The sequence below is a fragment of the Pongo abelii genome, chromosome 9 (genome assembly GCF_028885655.2).
Source record: "Pongo abelii isolate AG06213 chromosome 9, NHGRI_mPonAbe1-v2.0_pri, whole genome shotgun sequence".
NCBI lineage: Eukaryota > Metazoa > Chordata > Mammalia > Primates > Hominidae > Pongo > Pongo abelii.
Window position 1 is genome coordinate 40698167 of NC_071994.2, and position 19046 is coordinate 40717212.

General features: G+C 36.0%; 1 protein-coding gene across 5 annotated transcripts in view; it reads right to left on the bottom strand.

Moving 5' to 3' along the window:
* Positions 1-19046, bottom strand: part of ANO3 (anoctamin 3) — a 469771-nt gene that overhangs the window by 34305 nt on the left and 416420 nt on the right. For all 5 annotated transcript variants that reach the window (XM_063728504.1, XM_024255829.3, XM_063728505.1 and 2 more), the window contains one exon: positions 4648-4684. In XM_063728504.1, the coding sequence (XP_063584574.1) occupies positions 4648-4684 (37 nt within the window). The remainder of the gene's footprint in view (positions 1-4647; positions 4685-19046) is intronic.

Consider the following 19046-nt stretch of genomic DNA (forward strand, 5'->3'; position numbering starts at 1 on the left):
TGGCATTTTGCTAGAAGTGGAGGATTGTTACACTGGTAGCAGTTAAACTGGTGTCCACAGTGAACTACTCCTCCAAGTATACATACCCTAGTGTAGTTGCCTCCAACCTTGACTCTGACTTGCCTTCACCAAGAGGAGATTGGATATGCAAGTAAAATGCAAGCAGAAGCTGGATAAGCACTTGTGTATAGGGGCGTATCTTCCTGGAAGCCAGGTGACATGTAAGATGTCCTACTATACTGCTATAAGCAAGCTAGCCAGGTAGAGGCACATAGAGGAGAAGAAGGCTGAAGACACCAGCTATCCCAATAATTCCATATGAGGAAACAGATGTGATTGAAGAGGCTTCTTACACACCAGCCCCAGCAGATACCACATGGAGCAGAAAAATCACATAACAGGGCTTAATCTAAATTGCAGGATCATTAAAAATATTAAGTTGTTGTCCTGAGCTACTAAGTGTGGAGTAAATGGCTATGTGGCAAGAGACAACTGAAACAACAGAAGTTACTGCAATAATGATAAGTTGAGGTTTAACTTAGGTTCTATGCTGCCAGGAAGAAAACTTTTATTTTTCAACACCATGCCATTCACAAATATAGCACATTGTGGATCATTTTGAATTGGCTTTTAACTCAGAGGAGGAATCAAATCCTCAACACTAAGGATATAGGTGCTGTTTCTATGATAATGTGTTTCTGGCCAAAATATCTCTTACTTTTTCCCTAATGAAGCTAGTTATGGATGAAAAGCTAGTTATGAGATGAAGTAACCCAGTAAGGTAATTAGTCCTTGCTTTTTACTGTTTATTTCTCTGTTCCTTGGAATTAATAGTGTATATAGTAGGAAGTTACTATGTGTTATGATTGTAACACTGTGAGGTAGTTTTCACCTCTGTTTGACAAAGTCAAAACTGTTTTCATTAGTTGGCTTAATTTGTTCCTTCTAATCCCAATTTATCTTTAACATAGACAGTTCATTATTAAGAACAATTAACAGCCATCTTGATCTAATTCTCAACAACCAGGAAACCAAAGTTCAAAAAAATCACTTTGAAGTAAATGCTTTTAATTTTTCCCATGTTAAAAAACAAATGTAATAGAATTTAAGCTTTATCTTTTTTTGCTTTGTGGTTTTTGAAAATATTTGGAAAAAATAAATTAAGAAACAGAGAGTTTTAAAAAATACTTTAAATAGCATATGACCTCTTCTGAGAAGTAAAACTTAATTCTTCATTTGTATTTTGAAGCACAAATTAGCACAGCCAAAAATTAAACAGAATATAATGTCAGGCACACACACACACACACGATTCTATTATTTTAATCAAACTATCAATATTTTTATCCTTTTAAACTAATATAGTCCATTATTAGTTAAATGATGAATCAACCGACATAAATCATCACTGGGTTACAGAGGAAAAAATCAAATATCAAGTGAAAACTTTGACATTTCTTGGTACTTAGCACAAATAACTGTTCTGTTTCCTACTATTAATTATGATTTTCCCAAGTCATTCTCCTTAGATTTGCTTCAATCCTGGGTATAGGGTACTTTAAAAGCAAATGAATGTAAGGAACAGAGCTAGTGCTTCATTACCCAACTGAAGAAAATGCAGCTCAGAGGGTTTAAAGAACAATGAACTGGATCATTGCTATTTATTGAACACTTGTCATGTGTCAGGCAGCCAACCTACAACAATGGTGAAATAGGAACTATTATTATTGTCATTTTACGAGTGAGGAAACGAAGACCCAAAAGTAAAGAAGAAGGAGAAGCAGAGGGAGGAGAAAGAGGGGGAAGAAGAAGAGAAGGAGGGGAGAAGAAGAAGAGAGAACAGGGAGAGGAAAAAGCTTGCTGATAGTTATACAGTCATGATGGGGCAATCCAAATGTTCATTGCTATACCCAGCTCCAAAGCCTGCTGTCTTCCCCTTTCACAACACTGTTTCTCTAATGTTAGCTCCAGAGCACAGACACTATCTCCTTGTATATATATAAAAAAAAGAATTTGAGAAACCAAGAGAATAAAATAATTGATTATTACTGCGCAACTACTGATAATGTAAGTTATGGTGCAAAGATTTCAACTCATGCATTCTCACTGTAGAGCAGATATTCTTAACAATTACATTATATTGCCTACTTAAGACACTGCATCTGTGAAGCTGGAACTGGATGACATAGAAAAAGGACATTCAGAGAACAGGAAATAACTCTAGAAAATGTAAAGCATGAGTCAATATAAAACATTCAGGAGAATACTTGGAAGATAAGGTTGAGGTTATCTTGAAGAAATCCCAACAAAAATCATAGAAAAGGAAGAAAGAAAAAAATAACTATTGAATATGATAAGAAACATCCAAAAGCAAAAAGTTTCAGTAAGATTTTTAAAAGGAGTAAATTATTGAACAAAGAATATACAAAAATCTCCTGGAAGCGAAGTTTCTGAGTTTTCAGATTATGGCAGCAGTGGAGGTTTGCCACTAGGATTTCCTCTCAGTAAGGACTTGCTGTTCAGCTGCAAGGAGTACAGTCAGCTGACAGCCTCCAGCTGTTTCCAGCCTCATCCTATACCTCAGCTTTCATGCCAAGGTCTTGCTCTTCCCAGGCAACAACCAACCAGTGACTCAGAATGACAGGGGTACTAGGTCTTGGCCAATTATACTCAATTATACCCAATGTTAGAGTCCTCTAAATCTTTACTTGAAATATTTGTTCTAGAGCTCTCCATTAGATTGGTTAAAACCATCAGATCTGCATTGTTGTCTGAGGCTCTCCTTATCCAGTCCTGCTCCTTTCCTCAGGAGTTTTCTCCTAAGAAATCTCTTGCATTACTAACTCCATCTCAGTGTCTGCTTCCCACAGGACACAATGGATATCAATATGGATGGGATGCACTAAGTATCCAGCATAACAAATGATAAAAGGTTTTCACCAAAGTACATTATTGTGAAATCTCAAAATGAGAAAAGATTCAAAATTATTCTAGAGTATAAACAAATAAAAAAAATCAAAACAGGTCCTGTGCAAAGGACTGGGAATCAGAATGGTAGCAGAGCACTCAGTAACAATGCTGGAATCCAGAAGAAAATGAAGTTCCTTCAAAATTCAAAGGGGCAGTATTTCTAACATAGAGTTTCATACCCAGGAACATGGATATCAAGTTTGAGGCTAGAATAGACACATTTTCAGATATACAAAGTTTTAAGAAACTTACTTACAAGTAGCAAAATAAGGAACTAAGCCAAGAAGGAATAAGACATAGGATTTAATAAGTAGTATCCAAATTATAGAAAAATACAAAAGGAATTCCCAGAGTGCTTATGAAAGTAAGTCTAGACGCAGTTGGCTACAAGCCTAGAAAATAACCCATCTAGTTTGGAGGAGACAGCCTGAGAGGGTAACTCTAAGAAGAAAATCAAGTTTGTATAATATTTGATGTGTTTGAATATATTCAGAGAAAATTTAGAGTCTTGGCAAAACCTTTGGGATAAATTAAGAAAAGTATGTAAAAAAGTAAGCAAAAAAGCGGCCATTATTAGCTTAAAAAATACAGAAGTGGTACAAAAAGCATACACAATTACAGAATATACCGTGCCGTAGGTATGAAAATAGTTATAGAGACATAATGATGTGAAGACTAACGATTAATTTGGCTAAAAATGCTGATATATCCACCTTGGAAGGAGGAGAAATAACTGTGTTTATCAGATAATGAAAGATGGAGTGTGGGGGGACAGGGCACTGCAGGGAACATTAAGAGCTAAGTCAGTAATTCATACTTTTATAATGGGAAGGCAATAGCTATCAAAAGATAAAATCCAATAATGGCAATAGAACGATATTACGTGGAAACATGGTGGGAAATAACAAAATAAACAGATAAAAATGTTAAAATTAGCCGGACGCAGTGGCTCACGCCTGTAATCCCAGCACTTTGGGAGGCTGAGGAGGGCAGATCAGGAGATCAGGAAACCGAGTCCATCCTGGCTAACACGGTGAAACCCCGTCTCTACTAAAAGTACAAAAAATTAGCCGGACATGGTGGCAGGCGCCTGTAGTCCCAGCTACTCGGGAGGCTGAGGCCGGAGAATGGCATGAACCCGGGAGGTGGAGTTTGCAGTGAGCCGAGATCGCGTCACCACTGCACTCCAGTCTGGGAGACTGAGCAAGGCTCCATCTCAAAAAAAGAAAAAAAACCAAAAAAATGTTAAAAAGTAGTTCCTTTGGTATAGAAAATAGGAATGGGATAGGAATGGGTGATGTGGTAAAGGACTGGTTTTCACTGTAAATCTCTTAATACTGTTTTGGCTTTTAAAAAGTGTACATGTAGTATAACACTTTGATAAAAAATAAATATTGAGGAAAAACCCAAAAAACTGAAAAGTTGGAGAAGCAAGCACTCCTAAGTAGGAAGAACTAGGTGTGCTGATTTCTAGTAAAAATATTTTGTAACTACATGCATTGTCTCTCTATTGTTATTCAGTATAGACCAACTTCCTATACTACCCCTCTCCTTTTTATTGGTAAATACTTAAATAATTGCAGTTATTAAAATGCTACATTATATAAAGTAACTACAGACTGACATGCCCATATATTATTTTCTGACTAAGGAGTGAAGTAAGAAAAATGGACTTACCTAAATTGGTGAGGAGGTAAGCAATTTTTTCATAAGCCTGTAATAAAAGAGAATACATAGTGAACATTATTCTTCTTTTTTGGAAAAGGCTGGTATTTACACTATTTGAAGAAACATCTATAATGTATGTTATACAGTGGTTACATTTTACATTAAATAGAAACATTTATTGAAACAGTATGTAAGGCTTTATATATACATACATGAATGAAATTGATATAATATATATGTGAATGTAAATGTGTGTGCACATATATGTGTGTGTAGATACACTTGTAATCTGTAATAACGAGTCTTTTCTGGTAGCTATCTTCATTTCCATTTTGTAAGTCAAAAAATGAGAAAAAGTGCCTAAAAGTCATTCAGCTAATCAATGACTGAGCTGAGATTTGAGCTCAAAATTATAGAGTTTTTTGGCCGGGAGCGGTGGCTCACGCCTGTAATCCCAGCACTTTGGGAGGCCTAGGCGGGCAGATCACGAAGTCAGGAGATCGAGACCATCCTGGCTAACATGGTGAAACCCCGTCTCTACTAAAAATACAAAAAATTAGCCGGGCATGTTGGCGGGCGCCTGTAGTCCCAGCTAGTAGGGAGGCTGAGGCAGGAGAATGGCGTGAACCCCGGAGGCGGAGCTTGCAGTGAGCAGAGATCACGCCACTGCACTCCAGCCTGGGCGACAGAGTGAGACTCCGTCTCAAAAATAAAAAACAAATAAAAATAAAAATTAAAAATTAAAAAAATTATAGTTTTTTTACTACACTGGAAGGCGAAGTGAAAGTTTGAATTCTGTCCTACTGATAAAGAAATTTCTAAACTATGACAAAAGACCGTATATATTTGTATTTGTAAAAAACAAAATTGTTTTTGTGGTTATTTAAAACAGACACACATAAGTCAAATCTGTTGAATCTGTAAGTCACAATTGATTTTTCTGATAATACTTTTCCTTTTCTGCCATCTTTTCCCTTCTCCTATATACTCTGACCAATATTTACATAGACTCAAGGAAAGGGCATACATTTCACAATATTCCAAGTAAATATAGTTGGGAAAGTATTCACTATAGACAGAAGTACTTGTGGGTATATGTATGTGCATATGACTATTACCTCATAACCACACAATTCAATAAAAAATTGTTTAGATTATCATTTCCAATAACCTTGCCTGTTGGCATGAAAAATTAAAAGGTATGCGTCTGGACATATTAAAAGTTGTTCTCCTTCTCTGACAGTTCTTTCAGTAAAATGATCGTGATTACTCATCTTAGCTGTGATTCAAATCTTCCCTTCCTAAGAGTTAAAGTGTTATCTGGAGATAGAAAGATTACACTGAGTACAATACTCTCATTCTCCTCCTAGTGCAGGTTTTTTGTCTTTGTTTTAGCTATATACAAACTATAATTTTCAAATTTTAGGATAAGATTACTGTGAACTCATGAACACCAAGTGATTCCTACTATAACAGGTTCTTTTTCATGTCCTATTTATTAAGTGAGATAATCATAGCAGGGTCTCCAAGGAGTACAATAGGATAGATTCAATCGCCCAAAAAATAGTTCTTGAGCACGCAGTATGCCTCTAGCACTGAATTGAGTGCCTTTGTGGGGATTGAAAGTTAGTTCTAGTTCAATAATTGCCATTTGGCTTGTGCCAAAGAGTGCTTTACATATATTATTATTCCTTAACAACAATTTTGTTAAGTAGGTATAATGATCCCTATTTTACAGAAGAAGAAACTAAGTTGTAGAATGTCAGGCACCTTAGTAGTGAGACAACACTACTGAGCAAGCAGCAAAGTCACGATTGACTATCATGGCTGTCTAGCACCACCTACATTGTGCCTTGTCACATAAACCATTGCATTTTTAACTATTTATTTATTTTCGAGACAAAGTCTCACTCTAACACCCAGGCTGGAGTGCAATGGCATGATCACAACTCACTGCATCCTAAACTTCCTGGGCTCAGGTGATCCTCCCACCTCAGCTTCCCAAGTAGCTATAACCACAGGTACACACCACCATGATGCCTGGCTCATTTTCTTTCTTTTTTTTTTCAGAGATGGCTTTTGGGCATGTTGCCCAGGCTGGTCTCCAATTCCTCATCTGCCCCAGCCTCCCAAAGTGCTAGGATTACAGACATGAGCCACCATGCCCAGTCCTATTCAAATTTTTGTCTTAATATCTAGCACATAGAGCCACTCTGCAAACTTAGGATGGAAATATCTGCAACTGATGCATTAGGGGGGTTACAATAACACTGGGAAAAAAGTTGTAAGTTACAAAAGATGCCATAATGCTGTTGGAAGACTTTCTGGGGTATTTGCAAACCTGCATCATCCAAGGCCCAAATGCTATGGCTGACTGGCAACATCACTGATGAGCTACAAAATCAGTTCAAGCAGAATGAATTGTTAAATCTCAAACTACAGACTACAAAAATAAATAATGATTTAAATATATCCAACTGTATGGTGTCTGGCAGCAAGCACTTTGGCAGTACATGCAAGCTGTGAGTGTGTATGTTTGTGTGTGATTGTGTAAAGTGGAATGAGTACGTGCTTGTTGGGGAAGAGGATAAAGGGCTTCAGGGATAACTATTCCAGGCCCTACCTGATACACACACGATAACACGTTGGAGAACCTATACTTTAAAAAATCAGCCACTGATGCATTTAGTAAGCCAAAATTCTCTTATTCATTTATATTAATTAGGTTAATATATTCATTATAAATTTCTAGTGCATCAGTTAGTGTTGTAGAAACCAAACAAACCTGAATCAAAAAGACATAATCTCTACTTTCATGGAACTCAAATTTCAGTGGGTAGAGATAAATGGCAAACAAATACATAATTGGTCAGGAGGTGAAAAGTGCTCTGAGGGAAAATAAAGCAGGCAGAGCAGATAGAGAGTTTTGGTAGACACAGAGAGTACTATTTTATAGAGTATTCAGAAAAGCCTCTTAAAAGCCTGAATAAAGTATTCAGAGGGTAGCATCTGAGCAGAGAAGTGCATGCAATGAGGGAGGGAGCCAAGCAGAAATCTCAGCTAAGTACCTTTGAGACACAGAAACGGGAATGCCAACGCTCTGAGTCTGGCACAGACTTGATGTATTTCATGAGGGGCAGGGAAGTTAGAGAGAAAGGGTGGCAGCAATAAGACAGTGAAGTAGTAAGAGATGAGTCACTGAGATCTCACAGGGAAACACTTTTTCAGTGCACAGTAGGCCGTGGTAAGGATTTTGGAATTCATTCTCAGCTAAGACTTCATTATCTTCCCCATAATGCCTTGTTTGGGGTGTTATGCAAAAACCAGTTTGGGAGAAAAAGAACAGCAAAGGCAGGAAAACGACATGGTTATTGTGAGGGGGCATATTAGGCAGTTCTACATGGGTTTTAGAACTTTTTGTCTTTTAGTCATAGCCCCACAATTCAGCCTTCACTGTGAAAATAAACTCCAAGCTTTTGCAGAATTGAAAAGAGCCTGCCCTTTTCCAGTAATCTACTTGTCCTAATTTCTAGAAACTATGGACATAGACATGAACAAACTAAACAAATACATTTATTAAAAAGCCAATCCTCTTATGAGATGAGTCATTTGACATTACCTCTTTTCTTGGTTAAGATGCCTGGTCCAACCCTTTGATCCATCCTATTCCATAATAGCCTATTTGCATTGTAATTGGTAACCACTGGTAACCAGGTATTAAGGAAAGTTAGGTGTACTTTGAGGCCTTCAGTGATCAGGCCCATGAAAGAAGTATATGGATGTATGCTCTGGACTCTAGAGATGGGAATGGGTCAACAAGGAAGAAAAGTCCAGAACCTACATGGAGTACTTACATTAGCCAAATGTAGATAGGATTTTTCTTTTTTTGTTAGAGTGCTCTGTGCATGGTACATGGATTTTAAAATCAGAGGAGGAAACCCAAAAGGAGTTCATTCTTTAATTTAAAAATTTTTAATTAGAATTAATTAAAATTTTAATTTTAGTTTAATTTAATTTTAATAAAATTTAATTTAATATTTATAAAATTTGATTTTAATAACATTTTAATTTTTGATTAAAAGAATTTCACCATGCTGAAATGATTTAATTAGCCTAATTCCAGATTTTTCAAACTCTAAGAGTACTTCTGTTCTGATGTTTCTATATATTTCTTAAAAGTCACCCTTTAATCATGAGACCAGGCTGCTGTCATGCTGCCGTAACATGACAAAGTCAGTTAAAGTTGGATTGTCAAGCAACAAGAATATACATTTTTGGAATAATTTTGCATATTTACTTTTCATTAAAATATTTTTAGGAACATTTCCTGATACAATAGTACCATGCCACTTTTGGCACCTTCGAATAGCACATCCTTTTCTGAGGGTAGCAAAATAAAGAAGAAAAATGGTAGGTCTAGGAAAGAGCAATTCTCGGTTTCAAATTCTGTCTTTGTAGTTGTTTAGCTATATGCCTGATAAAGGGGTGTTAAAAATAATACATTGATGTTTTAATTATTGTCAAATTAAATTATTTGTAATTTAATTTTGGAAGATGTGATTTCTGATCTTGATTGTGCATCAAGATTACCTTAGCGCTCTTAATGATTTTCTAATGCTATTTGAGGGGTTGGCTGGATAAGAATTACTACAGAGTATTTTTGAATGATTTGTTTTAAATATAGATGTCTTAGCCCAGCAAAGGAGATTCTGAACAGGACTCAAGAATCTGTAGTTTTTTGGCCGGGCGCAGTGGCTCACGCCTGTAATCCCAGCACTTTGGGAGGCCAAGGCGGGTGGATCTCTTGAGGTCAGGAGTTTGAGACCAGCCTGGCCAACATGGTGAAACCCTGTCTCTACTAAAAATACAAAAATTAGCTGGGTGTGGTGATGTGCCCCCAACTACTTGGGAGGCTGAGGCATGAGAATCACTTGAATACGGGAGGCAGAGTTTGCTGTGAGCTGAGATCCTGCCACTGCACTCCAGCCTGGGTGACACAGTGAGACTCCATCTCAAAAAATAAAAAAATAATAAATAATAAAAAAAGAATCTTTAGTTTTTCAAAAGAGTTCCAGGTGATTTGATGCATAGTAAAAATAGAAAATACTATTTTTAATTACATTCATGACCTGTAAGATGGACTTGTAACCAAATTTTGATTGTATTAGCCCATATTTTTCTCCCCAGTTAAATATTTATTTAGGAATGCTGTGATCCATCTATTTTGAAATGTTTAGAAAATATATAGTCTTTGGTTATAAGTGTAAATTAAAATAAGTGCTGCAAACTTGAAATACATTAAAAATACAATTCCAATAACAAAAAATAATTTTGAGCACATACAGTAAGCAAGATGCTAAGATATTTGGTGAATAAAATATTTCAAATTTATTTAAAGATTTGGACATACAAAAATGAGGAAACTACACCCCCTGTTCATAAGGAGCTTATACTCTGGTAATGGGAGAAATGACATATCCTAAGCACTGTAACAGAAGAATATTCACAAAATGGATTGCTTAATTCTTCAGAAGAATCTGATTGGAGGAATAATTGACATGTCCAAACATGCTGTGAGAAGAATAAGCACAAAATTCAATTCTAAATACAATATTGAAAAAAATGCTTTATGGAGGAAGTGACCCTTAACTGTAATTTTCAAAGATAAAGAGATATTCACCAAGGAGACAAATTAAGAATGCATTCCAGACACAGGAAGCACTGTGGAGAAAGATACAGGGGTATAAAACAGCGGAGTTCCCTGGGGGACAAGCAAAAGTAGTTCTGTAGGTTGGAGTGCAGGGTGATTTGGAAAGAGGGGCAGCAAGAGACAATTTTAGCCAAGAAGAGAATGGAAAAGTGGTTTTAAACAATGAGGGCCTCACAGGCCAGGCTAATGAATTTAGAATTTATACCCAATAAATACAATAGAAACCCATTAAACAGCCTCAAGCACATGATAAGCACATATACTATTTAAAAAGATTCTTCCAATAGTCCTGTGAAAGGGATATAGGAATAGTTTAGATTACAGACAGGAAGACTAACCGGCAACAGTCCAAGCTAAAAATGACAACTAGTTGAACTAAGGAAGGAGAAGCAAGGATGGTGAGCAAAAAATGGATAAGAAAAACGTTACAGAAGCAAAATTCACAACAGTTAATCACTGATACTGTGAAGGAGATAAAAGAAATAAGTAAGAACTAGTTTAAGGTTTCTGGCTATGTACAGAAACAGAACTACGTTAAAAATTCCTATCCAAAAAAAAAAGGTCTGACTGATTTAAACTATTTTTCTATGCCTATAATTTATAATCCCATGTACATGGATTATATTTGAAAAGCAATTTTGATCAATAGAATATTAATCTAAGTCCCTCATTTGGAGAAAATGATGGTACAGGGATCCTGTAGTCAATCTATTAACAACAAAAAAACATATATTTTGTTAGCTGTATATTTAGTTTTGGTCTGAAAATAGCATAACAAAAGGTAGCATTTGATTTTCTAAATGAATACTTTTGATGGTATAATATTTGACATTAATGGTTTTAATCTAGCCCTACTTGATTAAATCCATAGGTTAATCCTGTATTTTCAGGTGATCAGAGGGCTATTTAATAATCTGTGATGTGCTTTAACATCCTGAATAGAAAGAGAATGCATAAATTCAGAAGAGCATTGTTATTTTATACTAATTAAATCTGAGGAATATAACCATCTTCTCACATTGTTTGAGTTGGCTGTATTATAGTTCACTTCCTTTGCACTCAATTCATTTTACAATCTTCTCCTGAGTTAGTTGCAAAAGCAAAGGAGAAGTATTTATGGTCTACTCCACTTCCAAAAATCCCTCAATCTTTATGCCAAATTGCCCAATAAGTAGAAATAGATATTTAGAAAAACAGGAGGTAGCTTCTGGTTTCTCCCAGGAACTATGATTGTTTTATAGCATTAAGAAGATACATGGGTTCTAGTATTCAATTAAGTGGAGCTGGTGGGATGTTGAGGCTCTCAAAAGATTCTTCTATAATTCCAATAATACTCTCTTCACTTGCCTTCTGAAGTCTTATTTCTACAATTAGAGATTCACTCCACTGAGTTCAGCCTTTGTTTTCTGTAAAATGCAAGTGCTTTGGAATAAATAATACATTAAGCCTCATTAAACACATAAACTTAAGAGCAAGTTGTATTGGAACCTTGTAAGAGAAAGAGAAAGTCATAGGTATGAGAACCAACTGTGATTCTATGGAAGGTGTGGTAACTGAGGAAGGGGGTAGGAGGTGGAGAAGAGTGAAAGTTTAAGAGATTGGACATTAAGAAGCAACTGGAATAATATAAAACTGGAGTCTGGTACAACAATGAAAATTTCAGCCAAATCTTGATTTCTGCAATGTTAGTGATAATATAAAGAACATTTTGGGCCGGGCACGGTGGCTCACGCCTGTAATCCCAGCACTTTGGAAGGCTGAGGTGGTTGGATCACGAGGTCAGGAGTTCGAAACCAGCCTGGCCAGCATGGTGAAACCCTGTCTCTACTAAAACTACAAAAATTAGCTGGGCATGATGGCGCGCGCCTGTAGTCCAAGCTACTCGGGAGGCTGAGGCAGGAGAATCGCTTGAACCCAGGAGGCAGAGGTTGTGGTGAGCTAAGATCTTGCCACTGCACTCCAGCCTGGGCAACAGAGAGAGACTCCATCTCAAAAAAATAAAAATAATAAAAAAGAACTATTTTGTAAGAAAATGTTTGAGGGTAAAGCTCCCATTCTGTTCAAATGCAGGTTCTATCATGAGCTTGGTCTGACAAGTTTTCAGCTTATTTGAGAATATAGTTATTTCATAAGGTGGAAACTAAGTATTGAATCTTGGACCTGGAGTTTCTGTTCTAGGAGCTGTCATGCTTGCCTTCCAAAGTAAAAATTAATTAACCATATTTGGCTCCTTCATTTTCCTTTCCCTGTCTTAAAAAATATTAAGCCAGTTCATTAATCTTTTCAAGATGTTTTTGAAGATCAGTATGTCTTTGCAACAAATTACCAAAAAAAAAAACAAAAACAAACAAACACAGAAACACAGGGTGTTCCTTTAAAGGCAATAATAATTAATGGGAGGAGAAGATAATTAAGGGACATGAAAGTATTAGAGTAGTGCAAAAGTCACTGTGATTCTTGCCATAGTTTTCAATAGCAAAAATTGCAATAACTTTTGCACCAACCTACATTAACATTGATTACTTCCAACAGGTACAATTAGGTTTATAGTAAGAAGGGAGATGAGTGGCATTATGAATTAAGGAAGGTGGCTTTTATTTAGCATTTCTAACATTTTTATACTTCACTACTTTTTATAATATCAATGTACTGATTTTATAATTCATAGCTATAAAAGATAAAATAATTACAGACCTTAAAAGGGCATTAAAAAGAGTAAGACATTTTAAAAATAAGATTACTGAAAATTATCATAGTGGTATGATTTCAGCATGAACTAATTAAATATTTTTTTAAAACTTTTTTATATTACTAGACATATTTGATAGAAAGACAAAATACAAAATGGTGATTCTCTTTCTCTCCAAAGATGGCTTTGAGCATTCAAATATTTATGAATCGGTAATAGAAAACATATTTTTAAAAAGAGGAAAAAATGAACAACAATCAATGCAGCCGTGATATAAAGAATTTAGGAAGATCAAAGAAAAGGTTGTTGTTGTTTTCATATCTTGAAATGAAGGGAAATAAATGATCAAACTTAAAGATGCAGAAAATGGAGAAAAGTAAAAGTTGGTATTTTGCAAGAAGAAATATGAGTATAGATAGTCTTAAAAAGGGAAATGAAATCTTAAAATATCGAAGGGAAGCAAGTGTAGAGAAAGTTAACATTTATTACCATCTTCTATGCACTAGAGAGGTTACTCATTTAGTCTTTCAATATCCCTATGTGTTATTTTTATCTCCCTCATTTAAAAGATCCAGAAATTACAGCTCATAGATGTTATGTGGTATGGCCAGCATTACACAGGTCAAGTAGGAAATTTCTGCTTTGCCTGTGTCCGAAGTCCAGTGTTTTTGTGAAGACACCATTGAGGAACTGAAAAAAAAATATATATAAACTGACAAAAGCTTGGACAGTATTGCGAAAGCCAGGGGAGAGAGGGAAGCACACATGAGAACAGAAGAAACAGGGTGCATATGTGCTGGGATGCTGCAGCCACTGATAAATCTTTTCTTTACTTGGCAAAAGACAAAACTCAAAAAGTGACCTAATGTTGCTACTTGTATGGTGGTGGTTTTATGGGTAACTCATAAAGTAAAAAAAAAAAAGAAAAAGAAAAGAAAATGCATTTCATTCCTAATTCGTTCTTCATTTTATATAAATAGTAGGATGTTTTAAAAGCTAAGGGTTTTTTCTGATTATAAATCAACACCTATATACAGAGATAAATATTCAAATGATCTGAAAAAGTTATATTCTTTTTATAGAATATAATATAAATAGAATAGAATATAAACGTAGAGAGTGATGTCAGAAAGAAAGTTGACTACAGTTACCTGGTACTCATCCTTCCCCAACAAAAAGGAACCAAAGCAACAAATAAACAACTACATTGTAAGTAAAGTGACTGAAGTAGAGTGCTAGGAAGCACCAGGGGAATGGTAAAATCTATGTGGAGTACAGACACCAAGGATACCAGAGAGAGAGGAAGACACCCTACCTCTACCACTCTCTCTTCCTTACCAGAATTAGCTCAGAGTCGGGGGGATTTCTTCCTATGGAGAAAACGTTAAGTCAAAGATCCTCAGTGGTCCCCATTGCCACCACAAACACCAGCAATCCTTGCTACAGGAGAGCCCCTAATCCTCACAGGCCTCAAATCCAGTCTGGAGAGTAGCTGAGGTCTGTGCAACTCCATTGCCTCATTGTAAGAGACCACCTTGAGCACCTCCCACCACTGTGACCTAGGCTGCTATGGCTCAGTACTATTTTGAACCTGGACCCATGTATACAGTGTGTTTTGCCCTGGGGATCAGTATCAATTGACTTTTCATTCCTGAGGCCCTGCCATCATACTACCACAGTGCCTACAGTACCATGACCTCAGCTGCCCAGAACATAGGCCAGATTGAAGGACTGAGACCCTGGCATCCAAACCCATGTGGCATCTGTCACAACCTTCAAATAAACAGGTGAACCTGCACAGCAGGAAAGCAGCTGAACAGCCTGCTAGCCGTCACATCCATGTGCACCTACCCTGCACAGTCTGCCAACCCTGTGAGTGCTTATACCTAGCCTGACAGCCAGTCCTATGTTGAATCCACCCCCAGAAACAACTGCTTCAACCTGCCTGGACCCCCTCCCCAACACCTGCATATGTTCATGTACAGCCTGAAAGCAGGTCCCACAGCTGCAGTATCCCCAGGACAGCTTGCTACAGCCTGCCTGGCCCAAGTGCATGCAGGTTCCTGCATGGCCTGACAGCTGGTCCTGTGGTGACCCTGTCCCTTCAGACAGAACTTTGCAAAACCACCCAGTGCCACTACACCCATGAACATCTGTGCTTGGCTTCTGACAGCCAGCCTGGAAATGGCCACTGCCTCTGCAGGAAACTCACCAGACAGCTTGTTGGCCCTCTGCAGCTTACCTTGTCTGGCTAACATCCAGCCCACTGCACCAGCCCCAAGCAAAACCACATTATTGCCCTTATAGTCAACCATAGACTAGGCTTCTGAGACAATATCACAGACATCACTGACAAGTATTGTAGCTGAAGAAACACCATGAAGATCACACTAGAGACTCCACTCAGAACCAAAGCCACCTACCAAAGAAAAGTTTGGTAGGTGGGACCTACCAAAGAAAGTTTCTTCCTACAAATGCTATTCTATAAAACCAGAAAGAACAAATTTACACTAGATTTGCAGATATCAAAATAAGGACACAAGAAACATGAAACAGCAAGAAACTATGATACCTCCATAGAAACACAATAAGTCTCTAGTAACAGACCCCAAAGAAAAGAACATTTATGAAATTCCTAAAAAAGCATTGTAAATAATGATCTTAAGAAAATGCAGTGAGATACAAGAGAGCACAAATGATTCAATGAAATCAGAAAAATAACTAATGATCTGAATGAGAAATACAATAAAAAGATAGACATAAAAAAGAACCAAACAGAAATCTTGAAGCTAAATAATTCAATAAATACAATAAAAAATAAAATTGACAGTTCCAACAACAGACCAAATCAAATAATACATTTTTAAGCTTGAATACAGATCTTTTAAAATAACCCAGTCAGAGAAAAATAAATAAACAAGAATAAAGAAAGTGTATGAGACTTATGAAACACCATTAAGTGAACAAATGTTCCCATTATAGGATTATTAGAGAAGAGGTGGAGAAAGATACAGAAAGCCTATTTAACAGGATGATAGACAGAAACTTCCCAAATATTGGGAGATATATTTATATCTACATAGATTCAGGAAGCTCAAAAGTCCCCTATTAGATTCAACTCAAAATGATCCTCTTCAAAGTACTCGTTAATCAAACTGCCAAAAGTCAAAGAGAAGATTCCAAAATCTGCAAGAAAAAACTTTCAAGTTATATATAAAGGAAGCCCCTATTAGACTATCAGCAGATTTCTCAACAGAAACTGCAGGCCAGAAGAAAATGGGTTGTTATATTTAAAGTGCTGAAAGGACAAAAAAAAAAATCTGTCAGGCAATGATACTATATCCATCAAAGTTACCCTTCAGAAATGAAGGAGAAATAAAGGCCTTTCCAGACAAACAAATGCTGAAGGAATTCATCACCACTAGACTGGCCTTACAAGAAATGCTAAAGAAAATGCTACAATTGGAAACAAAAAGAATATAATTATTGTCAAGAAAACTTGTAAAAGCATACAACTTACCAGTAGACATAAATTCATAAATCAAACTGAGAATAATCCATTGAAATAATGGTGCTATGTAAACTTTCAATCATCTAGTATGAAAGGTTTAAATTCAAATAATAAAAAACAACAACAGCCAGAATTCGTGGCTTAGGAACAACTAATAGATAAAGAAGTAAAAATTAAACATCAGAAATATAAATTGTGGGGGGGAGGGAAAAAGCCTACGGTATTTTTTATGTGACCAAAGTTACGTTAAAATAATAAATCTTAAAATAATACATCTACAAGATTATTTAGGTTAGCCCCATGGTAGCCCGAAAGAAAGAAATTACAGCAGTCACACAAATGAAAAGAGTAAGAAAACAAAGCATAGCACCACAGAAAACTATCAACCCACAGAGGTAAACAAACAGAGACAAAGAAAGGAACAGATGATCTATAAACAACCAAGAAATCATTAACTAAACGGCAGGAGTAAGTCCTTATCTATCAATGATAACTGTGAATACAAATGGAACAAATTCTCCAATTAAAAGATACCGAGTAGCCAAATGGATTAAAAAATATATCCAACTGTATGCTGTCTACAAAAGACTCACCTCACCATTAAGACAAAGGTAGGCTGAAAGTGAAGGCATGGAAAAAGATATTCCATACAAATGCAAACCAAAAGTGAGCAGGAATAGCCACACTTACATCAGATGAAATAGACTTTAAGTCAAAAACTGTAAAAAAAAAAATCATTATATAATGATAAAGGGATCCATTCAGCAAGAGGGTATAACAATTGGAAATATATATGTACCTAACACCAGAGCACCCAAATATGTACAGCAAATATTATCAGATATAAAGGGAGAGAAAGACAGACTACAATACAATTGTGGGAAACTTCAACACCCCACCCTCAACAGTGGATAGATAATCTAGACAGAAAACCAACAAAAAAAATTAGACTTAAACTACACCATAGACCAAATGGACATAACAGATATTTACAGAACATTCCATCCAACAGCTGCACAGTAAAAATTCTTCTCAACTGCATATAGAACATTCTCCAGGATAGATCACATGTTAGGCCACAAAACTAGTCTTAACAAATTTAAGAAGACAGAGATCATATCAAGTATCCTTTTAGACCACAATGTTATAAAATTAGAAATAAACAAGAAAAACTTAAGAAATCTTACAAACATGAAAATTGAACAGCATACTTCTAAATAACCAATAATTCAATGAATAAATTAAAAGAGAAATTGAAAAATTACTTGAGACAAATGAGACTGGAAACAAATCATACCAAAACCTATGAGACACAGCAAAAGCAGTTGTAAGAGAGAAGTTTATAGAAATAAATGCCTAAACAAGAAACAAAGATTCCCAATAACCTGACCATGCAGCTCAAAAAAGTAGAAAAAAAGACAAACGAAACCCCAAATTGTAAATAATAAAGCTCAGAGCAGAAATAAATACAATAGTGACTTTTGAAGTTTTCAAAAAAATCAACAAAATTAAGTTTTATTGAAAACATTAACAAATATGAGAAACCTTAGAGTCACCACAGTAAAAAGAGGAAAGACCTAAATAAATAAAATCAGAGATGAAAAAGGACATATTACAGGTGACATCACAGAAATACAAAGAAAGCATCATCAGAGATTATGATGAACAATTATACACCAAAAAGTTTGCGAACATAGATGAACTGGATAGATCCCTTGACAAATACAAGTTACCAAGATTAAATTAGGAAGAAACAGAAGATCTGGACACTCAAAGAGTAAGTGAGGAAACTGAATCAGTAATAAATAGTCATCTACCGAAAAAAGGCTTAGGACCTAAAATTGAATACCTATGTGCAAAAACAAAACACAAAAAACAACACTATCTTTCACTACATACAAAAATCAACTCAATTGCAATTAAAGACTCAAATGTAAAACCTAAAACTATGAATTTACTAGAAGAAAATGTAGGGGAAATGCTGTATGACTTTGGGCTGGGCAAGGATGTTTTTTTAAAAAGGCTGCAAAAGCACAGGAAACAAAACAAAAAATAGATAAATGAGACCACATCAAATTAAAAAGCTTTTACACAGCAAAGGAAACAACAGAATGAACAGTCAACCTACAGAATGGGAGAAAATGTTTGCAACTATACATCTGACAAGGGGTTTATATGCAGAATATATAGGGACTTAAATAACAGCAAAAAAACAAATAACTTGATTAGCAAATTGGAAAAATACTTTAATAGGCAGTTCTCAAAAAAAAAAAAGACATTGAAATGGTCAACAGGTATGTAAAAAAAAAAAAAATGCTCAACATCCCTAGTCATCAGAGAAATGAAAATCAAAACCACAGTAAGATGATACCTCACTCCAGTTAGAATGGCTAGAATCAAAACTACAAAGTAGGCCAGGCGCGGTGGCTCACGCCTGTAATCCCAGCACTTTGGGAGGCTGAGGCAGGCGAATCACCTGAGGTCAGGCGTTAGAGACC